Genomic DNA, 14,309 nt, shown 5'->3' on the forward strand with positions numbered 1-14,309 from the left:
GCAGCACACAGGCACTTCCTTGTGTCATGTGAGATCTTCTGTTGCTTAGCTGCTCCGTGGCATGTGGGGGTCTTTGTTCCCCAGCTAGGGATTGAAATTTGCATTGCAAGGTGGTTTCTCAACCCTGGACCACCTGGGTAGTCCCTGGATACATTTTTGATTCTCACAATTTGGAGGAGTAGGTACAACTTGTGGGGAGAAGCCAAGGATGCTGCTTGAACATCTTACAATGCACAGGTCAGCCTCCACAACAAAGACATATCTGGTCCCAAATGTTGATAGTTACTCCTACAAATCTGGCCCAAAGAATTGAGAACAGATACTCAAACAAAAACTTGTACATCAAGGTTCACAGGAGCACTATTTCCAATTAGCCAAAGGGTGGAAACAACCCAAATGTCCACCAACTGATGAATGACTCATCAAATTGTAATACATTCATACAGTGGGATATTATTCAGCCATAAAAAAAAGAATAAGGCACTAATACAATATGGATAAATCTAAAAAAACATTATGCCAAGTGAAAAAAGCCAGACACCAAAGGGCACATATTATATTATTCCACTTATATGAAATATCCATGATAGATAAATCCATAGAGCTAGAAATCAGCCAATAAGTTGCCAGGGCCTGGCAGAGTGCAAAATAGAGACTGACTGTTTAATGGGTAGAGAAGGTCTCCCTTGGAGGTGATGGAAATGTTTTGGTACTAAAGTTACACAATATTGTGCATGTACTAAATACCACTAAATTGTACAGTTTAAAATGGTCAATTCTGGGCTTCCCTGGTGGCTCAGTGGTAAAGAATCCACATGCCAATGTGGGAGACATGGGTTCAATCCCTGATTAAGGAAGATCCCACATGCCACAGAGCAACTAAGCCTGTGTGCCACAATAGTTACTGAGCCAGTGTTCTAGAGCCCAGGAGTTGCAACTACTGAAGCCCGTGCATCCTAGAGCCCATACTCCACAAGAGAAGCTCCACAGTGAGAAGCCTGCTCACAACTAGAGAGTAGCTCCTGTTCAATACAACTAGAGAAAAGCCCACACAGCAGCAAAGCCTTAGGACAGCCAAAACTAAATAACTAAAATAACTAAAAACTAAAATTATTTTTTTAAATGAGTCAATTCTATGTTATATGAATTGTTTTGCCTATATTATGTATTTTGCCTCAAATTTTTAAAATGTCAACAGTGCTAGGGTTAAAAAGCCATTATAAATTTATGTACCAAAGTTATTCTCTTCTTCAATATGTAAAAGGCAGAGAGGATTGTATCAAAGACAAAAAGCATCAAGCACTATAATGAGGTTTTTTTTTTTTAAACGCAGCCTGAACCTCACATAGTAAGCTCATTTTTTGTTTTCTAATGGGAAAATCTTGCCAGGAAAAAAATAATGGCTGTTGCCAGCTCCAAGTAGATTTGTTTTACTGTTACAAAATTATGAAGCTAGATAAGGATTTATAATAAATTGGTGACATCATCTGAACTGCACAGGCATGAATATGCTACCATAACAGCAAGACTCTCAGATTTAATATAGGTCAGAAAATGAAACAATTGTCTTTGAATGTGTGCCTTCACTTGAACTATAAACCTGGGAGCTGTCAAATAAAATTAGGCAGTACATTATTAAACAGTCACTTTACAAGCCTTGTCAGTTTGAATGCGCATTCCCTGTTTGAAAATATGGAGCTGTATGGCTTGACTTAAAGCTTAGGATTGACCTCAACTGAGCACTAATTCAGCAGAGACTCAAAGAACTTAGAAATTTACTCTAGTAGCTATGAACCATCTTTCCTTCCATTAAGTCTTGGTAAGTGGAGGGGATATGTTTGGGTTCTTTGAAGTAAAGGAGCCAAGGGAATGATGCTGCTATGGTTTAATCAGTTCAGTTTGGTTCAGTCACTCAGTCATGTCTGACCCTTTGCGACCCCCATGGACTGCAGCACGCCAGGCTTCCCTGTAAATCACCAACTCCTGGAGCTTGCTCAAACTCATGTCCATCGAGTCAGTGATGTCAATCAACCATCTCATCCTCTGTCATCCCCTTCTATTCCTGCCTTCAATCTTGCCCAGCATCAGGGTCTTTTCAAATGAGTCAGTTCTTTTTTCATCAGGTGGCCAAAGTATTGGAGCTTCAGCATCAGTCCTTCCAATGAATATTCAGGGCTGACTTCCTTTAGGATGGACTGGTTTGATCTCCTTGCAGTCCAAGGGACTCTCAAGAGTCTTCTCCAACATCACAGTTCAAAAGCATCAATTCTTCTGTGAGGGTCAGTCTCTCCCATCAGGAAGCTTCCATAAGCCTCTTATCCTTATTCATCAGAGGGCAGACAGAATGAAAACCACAATCACAGAAAACTAATCAAACTGATCACATGGACCACAGCCTTCTCTAACTCAGTGAAACTATGAGCTGTGCCATGTAGGGCCACCCAAGACGGATGGGTCATGCTGGAGAGTTCTGACAAAATGTGGTCCACTAGAGAAGGGAATGGCAAACCACTTCCATATTCTTGCCTTGAGAACTCCATGATTTAACAATAATAAACAAAAGACTGTAACTGGTAGCACCATCACTGTTTCTCTACAGCACAACCACATGTTCATGGATCCTAGGACATCAAAGGCATGTTACTATTAAGTATGGAAAATGAAGATGGAAACTGACTTTGTGGATTAAGAATTTATAGGTCTAGGGTTACCTTCTAAGCTAGGTAAAACCTATCTCCAAAGACTAAATACCAAAAGAGGAGAAATGGAAAACGTGCTGAGGCATCTTTATATTTTTATGTTAGTTCAGTTCAGTCGCTCAGTCATGTCCGACTCTTTGCAACCCCATGGACTGCAGCATGCCAGGCCTCCCTGTCCATCACCAACTCCTGAAGCTTACTCAAACTCATATCCATCGAGTTGGTGATACCATCTAACCATCTCATTCTCTGTCATCCCCTTCTCCTCCCACCTTCAATCTTTCCCAGCATCAGGATCTTTTCCAATGAGTCAGTTCTTCACATCAGGTGGCCAAGGTACTGGTGATTCAGCTTCAGCATCAGTCCTTCCAATGAATATTCAGGACTGATTTCCTTTAGGATGGACTGGTTGGATTTCCTTGCAGTACAAGGGACTCTCAAGAGTCTTCTCCAACACCACACTTCAAAAACCATCAATTGTTTAGCACTCAGCTTTCTTTATAGTCCAATTCTCACATCCATACAAGACTACTGGAAAAACCATAGCTTTGACTAGGTGGACCTTGGTTGGCAAAAGTAATATCTCTGCTTTTTAGTATGCTGTCTAGGTTGGTCATAGCTTTTCTTCCAAGGAGGAAGTGTCTTTTCATTTCATAGCTGCAGTCACCATCTGCAGTGATTTTGGAGCCCCCCAAAATAAAGTCTGTCACTGTTTCCATTGTTTCCCCATCTATTTGCCATGAAGTGTTAGGACTGGATGCCATGATCTTAGTTTTCTGAGTGTTGAGTTTTGAGCCAACTTTTTCACTCTCCTCTTTCACTTTCATTAAGAGGCTCGTTAGTTCTTTGCTTTCTGCCAAAAGGGTGGTGGCATCTGCATATCTGGTTACTGGTATTTCTCCCAACAATTTTGATTCCAGCTTGAGTTGGAATCAATAATTTTATGTTAATTATTCTCCAAAAATATAACCTGTATGTCTGTTATTATTCAGCAATTCCAGATATTGTTTTCTGTACAACAAAGCAAAATAAAGCTGTTTGAAGATTCATGGGTAAATATTATTCTTATTCTGTAAAAGAGGAGTAGGAACATCTTGTAGTTTGCTATTATTGAGAAGCCAAGATGAATTTCTTTCACAAGCTTTGTTATTATGGTAAAGACATGAAATTAGCCATCATAACTGCCTATTAGAGTAATAAATACCATAAATTGCTGCTATAGTACTTAAAATACACAGTAAGAGAAGTGTGTTCTGACATAGAAAAAAATCTGATGGAAAATAGGTATGACTAAAAATCAAATTCTACTCAAACTCTGTAACAAAAACAACCCTCAAATTTTTTAGCAACAAAACTCCCAAGAAATTGCTTTGTGGAGTACTGAGACCTTTGTCATTTTATCATGAATGTACCAGTTATTCAGTGGCTAGGGGGTGGGGGAAGAGGATGAAAGGGTAGATAAAGTTTTAACGTCTATCTGAAGATGACTACAGATACTCCTGGTACATAATATCTGGTAAGCCTAAATGTGCACCTTTGTAAAATTCTCATATTTTCTTTGTGAAAATGTTAATTCTCTACTAGAATCTTACACATAATTTAATTTATACATGCTGTTCTTTTTTTGTAACAGCATCTTTCCTTGTTAACTACATACTGTTCTGGTGTTTCACAGTGTATTGTATTCTCTGTGTTATGAAAAATCACAGAGATAAAACCTATCAATCAAGAAGGGTGACTTTCACCATGGAAGTGGTGTCCTAGGCCCCTTACTTTGGGGACCTCCCACTGTGTGTTGTGTACAGCAAGCTTCTGAGTTGAATTTCTTGTTACTTTAACTTGGTGACTGCCAATCAGTGCTGCTGCCTTTGAGTTACCGTAGCCAGGGACCATTGCTGCTCAGAGGATTTTGATATGTGAGGCACTCCACTATGTGACACAGATGTTTTAGCTGTTACCATAAATGAGGATGAACACTGAGCCATTTCTCTTTTCCTCTCCTCCCATCCCAACACCATATTGTGAGAACATAGTTTTAAGAAAATATTTTCTTTCACACCATAAGGTAGTTCCTAGGTTTTTAATTGACTTTATACACAGCTGATGACTAGGGTGCTCAGAATACAGTTTATTGGAAGAAAATGAAAACTGCCTATGACATAAGGAGACCTAGGTTTGCCTTCTGACTCTTCATGCATAAACTGTAGACTTTAGATAAGACTTTCTCTCATGACTATGTTTTATACTACATAAAATGAAGATAATAATCCATATTTATACTACAGGGTTCTCTCACAACTCAAGTAAGATAATGGAGAAATATCTATGAGTTATGAACTCTACAGATACTTGTTAATACCAAAATAATTATATATTCATAAGAATCATAAAAACTAAACCCTACTTAAAAACTAAATCTCTATATGGTAAATGGAATTTCAACGCCACATAAAATGGACACTGCTGATGGTCTACTGAGAAATGATTCACACAAGTCTGTTCTCATCCCCTCCACCATTTGTAAGACTATGAATTTTTCCATATCATACAAGCAAAAGAAGGATTCCTCTAGCACATCTATAAATAATTTCTTCATCCAACATCAAAGAATACTAAAAGAAGTTGACCTCAATTTAATTTTTCATCTATACTATATGGTTTCCCAGCTGTGTTCTTTGTTTTTGTGGCTCCTTAATTAATGAGGCCAATGACATGTCTTTTTGATATTTTCCTCTGCTGTCCCTTTGTATGACACATTGAGCTATGTTTGTGAGAACCTTCGCCAAAGCCAGTAAAAACTTCATTGTACACGGCCAGAAAAAAAAAAAAAAGAGCACACAGTAGCATCTTTTTTTTTCCCCTCACTAACAGAGTCAGCAATTAACAAGTATAATCAGACAAACTAAAGCTTAGAGTGTCAAGGATAGATTCTTTGCGATTCAGGATGTTAAGGATGTTTTCAAAGTGCTCACACAAATAGTCAAAATGCTGTTATTACAAGCTGCCATGTGTTTGTAAAAGTAGCGTTTTTGGAAGTGCTTCTCTTATCTCATCTCCGGGTTGGAAACCTCTCCATCTTTGCAGATTACACTAACAAGCAGTATCCTTTAGCAAGAACTCTATTAACTGCCTGACTATTTAAACAGACACTTGCTGAGGCATCTTTTAAAGCAAGCACTTACTGATAATGATTTGATGACTATTCTAAAAAGGAAGAAGGGAAACAAGGAGGAGTATGTTGCCCTGTCTCAGTGCCGCTCTCTTAACTACAGGGCCATGATGAAAACCAAGAATCATAGCATTCTCCAAATCCACTTGAAGCTTGAAAGAAAGTGAAAATCAAACCATGATTCCAGTTACTCTAGAAGGTTCTGTTGATAGTTGATGCTGGAGTTAGGACCTGGCATAGATTAGTTCTAGAACTTTGACCATTTAAAAAAAATGTATTCAGGTTTTAAAATTTTCAAAACTATCAGAGATAGGTATCTTTTGTGAAGGTGGGGACAGAATCAGAATCCCTGAGGGAGTGCTGGAGAAAACACACAAAAGCTGACTCATCAAGGTTCAGGAAGATATTTTCCATCTATAATCCTTGGGGCTGCCTACCAGGGCCCAGACTGGTGTGGGGTGAGAAAGATGCCTAGAACACAAACATAAGGAAGCACTCTTTCTCTAACACACCCTAGTCCCAGTCTTCCTGCCTACAGAGGCATCTGATCAAATAACTTCATTTTAACTACTGAATGATAGAACCAATGGAGATCTACGTCTTCAACAAGGACAGCAATGAGCAGAGACCTCTGCATTCTTCCATTATACATTAGGATTTTCAACATGCTTTCATATATATTCTCACATTATGCCACCCACAACCATCTGAGGCTAACAGTGTGCTATGTTATTAATCCCACCACAGAGATGAACAGTCAAAGGCTTTGGTGTAGTCAATAAAGCCGAAGTAGATGTTTTTCTGGAAGTCTCTTGCTTTTTCAATGATGTAGCAGATGCTGGCAATTTGGTCTCTGGTTCTTCTGCCTTTTCTAAATCCAGCTTGCACATCTGGAAGTTCATGGTTCACATACTGTTGAAGCCTGGCTTGGAGCATTTTGAGCATTACTTTGTTAGTGTGTGAGATGAGTGCAATGGTGCGGTCGTTTAAACATTGCTTGGCATTGCCCTTCATTGGGATTGGAATGAAAACTGACTTTTTCCAGTCCTGTGGCCTATGCTACATTTTCCAAATTTGCTGGCATATTGAGTACAGCATTTTCACAGCATCATCTTTTAGAATTTGAAATAGCTCAACTGCAATTCCATCACCTCCACTAGCTTTGTTTGTAGTGATGTTTCCTAAGGCCCACTTGACTTTGCATTCCAGGATGTCTGGCTCTAGGTGACTGATCACACTATTGTGGTTATCTGAGTCATTAAGATGTTTTTTGTATAGTTCTTCTGTGTATTCCTGCCACCTCTTCTTAATATCTTCAGCTTCTGTTAGGTCCATACCATTTCTGTTCTTTATTGTGCCCATCTTTGCATGAAATGTTCCCTTGGTATCTCTAATTTTCTTGAAGAGATCCCTAGTTTTCCCATTCTATTGTTTTCTTCTATTTCTTTGCATTGATCACTGATGAATGCGTTTTTATCTCTCCTTTCTATTCTTTGGAACTCTGCATTCAGATGGGTATATCTTTCTTTTTCTCCTTTGCTTTTAGCTTCTCTTCTTTTCTCAGCTATTTGTAAGGCCTCCTCAGACAACCATTCTCTTTCTTGGGGATGGTCTTGATTACTGTCTCCTGTACAACGTCACAAACCTCTGTCCGTAGTTCTTCAGGCACTCTATCACATCTAATCTCTTGAATCTATCTGTCACTTCTACTGTTTAAGCATAAGGGATTTGACTTAAGTCATACCTGAATGATCTAGTGGTTTTCCCTACTTTCTTCAATTTAAGTCTGAATTTTGCAATAAGGAGTTCATGATCTGAGACACGGTCAGCTCCTGGTCTTGTTTTTGCTGACTGTACCAGACCACCTTACCTGCCTCCTGAGAAATCTGTATACAGGTCAAGAAGCAACAGTTAGAACTGGACATGGAACAACACTGGTTCCAAATCGGGAAAGGAGTACATCAAGGCTGTATACTGTCACTCTGCTTATTTAACTTATATGCAGAGTACATCATGCAAAATGCTGGGCTGGATGAAACACAAGCTGGAATCAAGACCGCCGGGTGAAATATCAATAACCTCAGATATGCAGATGACACCACCCTTATGGCAGAAAGCGAAGAAGAACTAAAGAGCCTCTTGATGAAAGTGAAAGAAGAGAGTGAAAAAGCTGGCTTAAAACTCAACATTCAGAAAACTAAGATCATGGCATCCGGTCCCATCACTTCATGGCAAATAGATGAGGAAACAATGGAAACAGTGAGAGACTTTACTTTGGGGGGCTCCAAAATCACTGCAGATGGTGATTACAGCCATGAAATGAGAATATGCTTCCTCTTTGGAAGAAAAGCTATGACCAACCCAGACAGCATACTAAAAAGCAGAGATATTACTTTGCCAACCAAAGTCCACATAGTCAAAGTTATGGTTTTTCCAGTAGTCATGTATGGATGTGAGATTTGGACTATAAAGAAAGCTGAGTGCCAAAGAATTGATGCTTTTGAACTGTGGTGTTGGAGAAGACTCTTGAGAGTCCCTTGGACTGTGTGGAGATCCAACCAGTCTATCCTAAAGGAAACCAGTTCTGAATATTCATCGGAAGGACTGATGCTGAAGCTGAAACGCCAATACTTTGGCCACCTGATGTGAAGAACTGACTCATTGGAAAAGATCCTGATGCTGGGAAAGATTGAAGGTGGGAGGAGAAGGGGACAACAGAGGATGAGGTGGTTGGATGGCATCATCAAGTCGATGGGCATGAGTTTGAGTAAGCTCCAGGAGTTGGTGATGGACAGGGAAGCCTGGTGTGCTTCAGCACTCTGTGCTGGGGTCACAGAGTTGGACATGACTGAACAACTGAACTGAACTGAACAGAGATGAACAGACAAGTTTAGAGCAATGACAGGATTTGATCAAAACAGTAGAGGTAGAACTTGAATTCAGGACTCTGACTCTCTCTGCCAAGTACTCTTCTCATTATAATACCCAACACCAACTCTTCCTTTGAGGTCCTTTATAACATCAGATTTCATGACCTATGTTGATTAGAATTTATCATCAGGTCACTGCAGTGGCTGGTTAACAAAGAAATAACCTTAAATTTGTCTGTTGTCAACTGCCCATATAACAGCCTTATGAGAAATGAAAAATGGACAAAAAGAATTGATTTAATGGGTCTTATTTCCAGTCTTTAACACTTTACAGGCAACCAAAGCCATTTAAGTCAACCTCACAGGTGATTTTTTCCCCTATTATCATTAGTTGCATAGTACAATCATATTGTTGTTTATGTTATTATCAATAAGGCCTTAGAAATCATTAGCAGCATGTGAGTAATTTTGCTAAGAGTTGTAAAGAAGCAAAGATTAGAGCAGGTTTATATAATATCAAGTTTGAGCCTTCTCTCCCTGTACTAAGAGATGTTCAGAAAAGAGCAGGGGTGGGGGAGTGGTGTGGGGGAGGAAAACTCTTTCCAGTGAGCAACCTGTCTCTGCACAGCACTGCTTCAGACAAAACCTTTCTAACACTAACCAGAAACACAATTTAGTTGTCCACAAAAGAAAAAAAAACTTTGAGTTGCAAATCTAATTTCCTGTATATAGTGGATTACTGTAGAGAGAATCTAAATTATTTAAAAGTGAAGAGAGACTTACTTCTCCCCATGTTTTCCTGTGGTCTCTGGTAGATCCTTGGATGATGAGTCCCTCTGCAAAAGACAGCACACACACAGTCAGATTCAAGTTCCATTAAAACTGATGTTGTCAACATGAGCATTTCATTTCAGTGCTTTCCAATCTTTCCCCCTTATATAAATAAAGCTGATATCTAACCTCAGAAGATGGAAACACAGTATTCTGGAACACATGGGCTCCATATCAGTTGGCTATGACCTTGTTTATCTGGCATTAGTTTCTGCCCTTGCCAAATAAAAGTCATCAAAGTGGTCACATGCTTCTTTCATAGGAAAGCAGGGATATCAACAAAAAAAAAGGTGGACAAAAATGCCAAAAGGCTCAATTTTAATAACAAGGCTAGTGTGTTATTAGCCTGTCTATCCCCGGTTTCTCTTCAGTGTCACTCTGTGACAAATCCAATACCCTTTACAGTGTAACATTTTCCTGAATGGTGTCAAACAGCAGTACCTCTAATCAAATTATCCCTCCGGCAAAGCAGCCCACAGAGTTACTACCAGTAAACAGCATGAATCAATAATAACTATGAGCTACTGACAACAGAAACTTTGGAGGAGAAAAATACATACTGCAAATGCAGGCATGCATGGAGGAGCAGCAATTCTGTTTCTTTAGGAAAATACACACACAGAGAAGCTAATTTATACCACAATGGCTTCATTTTCTTACAGGGTTTAATCACAAAACTACCACACATTTACTGTTCACTTGTCAAATTCCCAATATGGAGCTAAGCACCAGAGAGGCACAATTCTAAGACATAATTTATCACTATGTTAAGGAATATGTAACCTGCTTAAGTCAAACATATAGAGGAGAGTAATGTCAAAACCAGGGAGCTGGAACAGTAACCCTGGGCAACAGGAGAACCCAGCCTATGGGACTGCTAGAGAGGCAGAGCCGAGCCTACACTCCCAACCTACTCCTACACCCTACCAACAAACACAGGAGCCTAGCCTTACAACCATGATAAGCTGAGGAGCCCAGCCTTACAACCATGATAAGCTGAGGAGCCCAGCCTATGGCCCGGCTCACTTGCTGGGAACAGCCTGTGGTCTTGCCCATGCAGGAAGCCCAGCTAGTAATCTTGTCCAATGAAGAAGGGTAGCTTGCAGTCCCACCCAACAAGGAAGCTCAGCAGCATGCAGCCTTGTTCAACTTCATGGCAGTGTCTGTGGCCCCACCTAATCCTGAAGCACAACCTGAAGCCATGTAAAAACACTCTGTCCTGCCTGGGGCCCTGCTTAAACATAAAATCCAGCCAGCAGTACCATTGGGTTGTGGAGTGCAGTCTGAGATCCCACACAACAAGGCGTGACTGCTGAACTAACCCATAGTCCTGCTCAATCATGGAATTGAACTGGTGGCACCACCCTACCAACAAACACAGTCTGGGACCTTACCCAACTGGAGGTGATATCAGAACTCAGATAGTGGTCCCATCTCACTGCTGAGCAAAACTGGTAGCCCCACCCAAACAGGGAGATGGTCATCTAGTAGTTCTGCTTGAACTTGGAGCCCAGCCAATAGGCCTACCCAACAGTGGAGCCCAGTCAGTGGCATTTCCCCCAACCTCAGAGCATAGGCAACGGCCTCACCCAATGAGACTCCAAGTGCAAGCCCTGCTGACTGTGGAAGCTATCAGCTGACCCGCAGCTGAAAGCTATCATGAGTGGTGAAGGTCTTTCTCTACAGAAGTGAACCTGTAAAGTCTGGAGGAGGAGATTGCTTAAACAAATGAACAGACACCAATGCAAGGAATCATGAAACAGTTAAACATGACATCACCAAAAGAAACTAAAAGTTACAACAACTGACGCTAATGAAACAGAGGTCTATAAGCTATCTGAAAAAGAATTCAGAAAAATTCTCTTAAAGAACTTTCAGTGAACTACAAGAACACATTGACAACTAAAGAAAATCAGGACAATAGCACATGAACAAAACAAAAGGTTAAAGAAGTAAACAGAAACCATAAAAAAAAAAAAAAAAACAGGATCTTTTGGGGGTTGATAGAAGTGTCCACTGTTTTTTTTTTTTTTTAACTTTTTATTTTGTATTGGGGTATAGCCAATTAACAAACAATGTTGTGATAGTTTCAATGAACAGCAAAGGAACACAGCCATACATACACATGTATCCATTCTTCCACAAACTCCCTTCCCATCCAGGCTGCCACATAACATTGAGGAGAGTTCCATATCCTATACAGTAGGTCCTGGTTGGTTATCCATTTTAAGACTAGTAATGTGTACATGTCCATCCCAAACTCCTTAACTATCCCTCCATCCTTTCCTTCCCCCCAACCATAAGTTTGTTCTCTAAGTCTGTGAGTCTCTTTCTGAAAAACAGAAATCTTAGAGCTGAGGAATACAATAACTGAAGAATTCAACAGAATAAAATGGTAATATCTAGCAATAATTACTTTAAATGTAAATGGGTTAAATTCTCCAATCAAAAACAGCATGGCTGAGTGGATAAAAAATAAGATTTCAATGATATGCTGTCTACAAGAGATTTACTTTACTTTTAAGGACACATATAAAATGAAGTGAAGGGATGGAAATAGATATTCCAAGCAAGTAGAAACCAAAAGAAAGCAGGGATAACTATACTTAGATCAGACAAGGTAGACTTTAAGCTAAATATGGTCATGAGAGACAAAGAAGGCCATTATATAAAGAAAAAGGAGTCAATTTCATCAAGAAGATATAACAACTGTAAATGCTTATGAGCCCAATGTTAGATGCACTTAAATATATAAAGCAAGTACTACTACAAATAAAATGAGAAACAAACAGCAATACAGTAACATGTGCTGACTTTAATATCCCACTCTCAACAATGGATGCATCATCCAAATAGAGAATCAATCAGGAAACAGTGGATTTTAACTACACTACAGACTAAATAGATCAGACAGAGAGCATTCCATCCAACAGTAGCAGAATACACATTTTTCTCAAGAATAAACTTTTTCTAGGATTGATCATATGGTAGGCCAAAAAATAAGTTTCAACAAATTCAAGAAGGCAGAAATTATATCAAGCATCTTTTACAAATACAATGTTATGAAGTTAGTAATCAATAACTAGAGGAAAGCAAGAAAAAAATTAAGTACATGGAAATTAAACAACATCTTCCTGACCAACCAATGGACCAAAGAAGAGAAATCAAAAGGTAAATAAAACAAATCTTGAGACATACAAAAACTGAAATACAATACAAGAAAACCCATCAGATGCAACCAAAGTAGTTCTAAAAAGTTTATAGTGGTAAATTTATAAAAGAAAAAAGAAGATCTCAAAAGAACAACCGAACTTTAGCCATAAAGAAATTAGTAAAAGAAGAACAAACTAAGCCCAGAATTAGTAGAGGAATTAAATACTAAATATTAGAGCAGAAAGAAATAAAGAATAGGAAAGCAACAGAAAAGATTAACAAAACTAAAAGTTGGTTCATTGAACAGATGAACAAAACTGACAAATTTTTAGCTAGACCAATGAAAAAAATGAAGATCCAAATAAATAGAAATGATCATGAGACCACTATGAACAATTACCCACCAACAAATTAAACAACCTAGAAGTACTAGCATAAAAAAAAAGACAAATAGACTGAAAAAACAGAATCCTGAGTCCAGAAATAAATCCAAGCATATAAAGTCAACTAATATATGACAAGGGAGCCAAAAACACTCAATGGGGAAAAAACAGTGTCTTTAACAAATGATTCTGGGAAAACTAGATATTCACATTAAAAAAATTGAAAATGCACCTCCTCCCTTACACCATGGACAAAAATCAACTTTAAATGAACTAAAGACTTAAATGTAAGACTTGAACTCATAAAAATTCCTAGAAGAAAACAAAGGGAAAAAACAGGTAAAAAAATCACAAATTAATGAGACTACATCAATCTTAGAAGCTTCTGTATAGAAAAGAAATGATCAACAAAATGAAAAGGCAACCAAAGGAATGGGAGAGTTTATCTGCAAACCACATATCCAACAAATGGTTAATATTCAAAATATACAATGAACTTATACAACTCAACAGCAGAAAACAATCAAATTTTAAAATGGGCAATGGATCTAAATAAACATCTTTCAAAAGAAAATACACAAATGGCCAACAGGTACATGAAAAGGTGTTCAACATCACTAATCCTGAGAGAAATGCAAATCAAACCACAATGAGGGGTGGGGGAGTTGGTTCAAGAGGGAGGGGACATATGTATACTTATGGCTGATTCACGTTGTTGTATGGCAGAAGATAACACAATATTGTAAAGCAATTATCCTCCAGTTAAAAATACATTACAAAAATACAATGGAACATCACACCTCACACCTGTTACTATGCCTACTTACAGAAAGATGAGAGAGAACAAATGCTACTGAGAATATGGAGAAAAGGGAACCCTTGGACACTGCTAATGCAAATTTAACCTCGTACAGCCACTGGAGAAAGGAGTATGAAAGTTCCTCAAGAAAATAAAAAACAGAAATAACATGTGATCCAGCAATTCCTCTTTGGGGTATATAGGTGAAGGAAAAGAAATCACTATCTTGAAGAGATTCCTGCACCACCATGTTCACTGCAGCATCATTTATAATATTTGAGACATGGAAATACCTGAATGTCTATCAACAGGTGAAGAGATAAAGAAATGCACGTGCAAGCACACACACAGGAATATTATTAGTCATAAGAAAGGGAATTCTAACATCTGTGACAACACGGACGA

General features: G+C 38.8%; 1 protein-coding gene and 1 pseudogene across 5 annotated transcripts in view; both read right to left on the bottom strand.

Annotated features, from left to right (window-relative positions):
• The window catches only part of PRRG1 (proline rich and Gla domain 1), a 160,743-nt gene that overhangs the window by 82,890 nt on the left and 63,544 nt on the right, over positions 1-14,309 (bottom strand). For all 4 annotated transcript variants that reach the window (XM_086387643.1, XM_086387646.1, XM_086387644.1 and 1 more), the window contains exon 2: positions 9,522-9,574. In XM_086387643.1, the coding sequence (XP_086243769.1) occupies positions 9,522-9,574 (53 nt within the window). The remainder of the gene's footprint in view (positions 1-9,521; positions 9,575-14,309) is intronic.
• Positions 1-14,309, bottom strand: part of LOC147340134 (transcription factor E2F6 pseudogene) — a 68,548-nt pseudogene that overhangs the window by 7,679 nt on the left and 46,560 nt on the right. Inside the window, exon 2 of the transcript XR_015158961.1 lies at positions 9,522-9,574. The product of XR_015158961.1 is annotated as a transcription factor E2F6 pseudogene (transcript). The remainder of the gene's footprint in view (positions 1-9,521; positions 9,575-14,309) is intronic.

This window comes from Bos grunniens, chromosome X (genome assembly GCF_055505025.1).
Source record: "Bos grunniens cultivar Pamir isolate PY7600 chromosome X, Bosgru_T2T1.0, whole genome shotgun sequence".
Classification (NCBI taxonomy): Eukaryota; Metazoa; Chordata; class Mammalia; order Artiodactyla; family Bovidae; genus Bos; species Bos grunniens.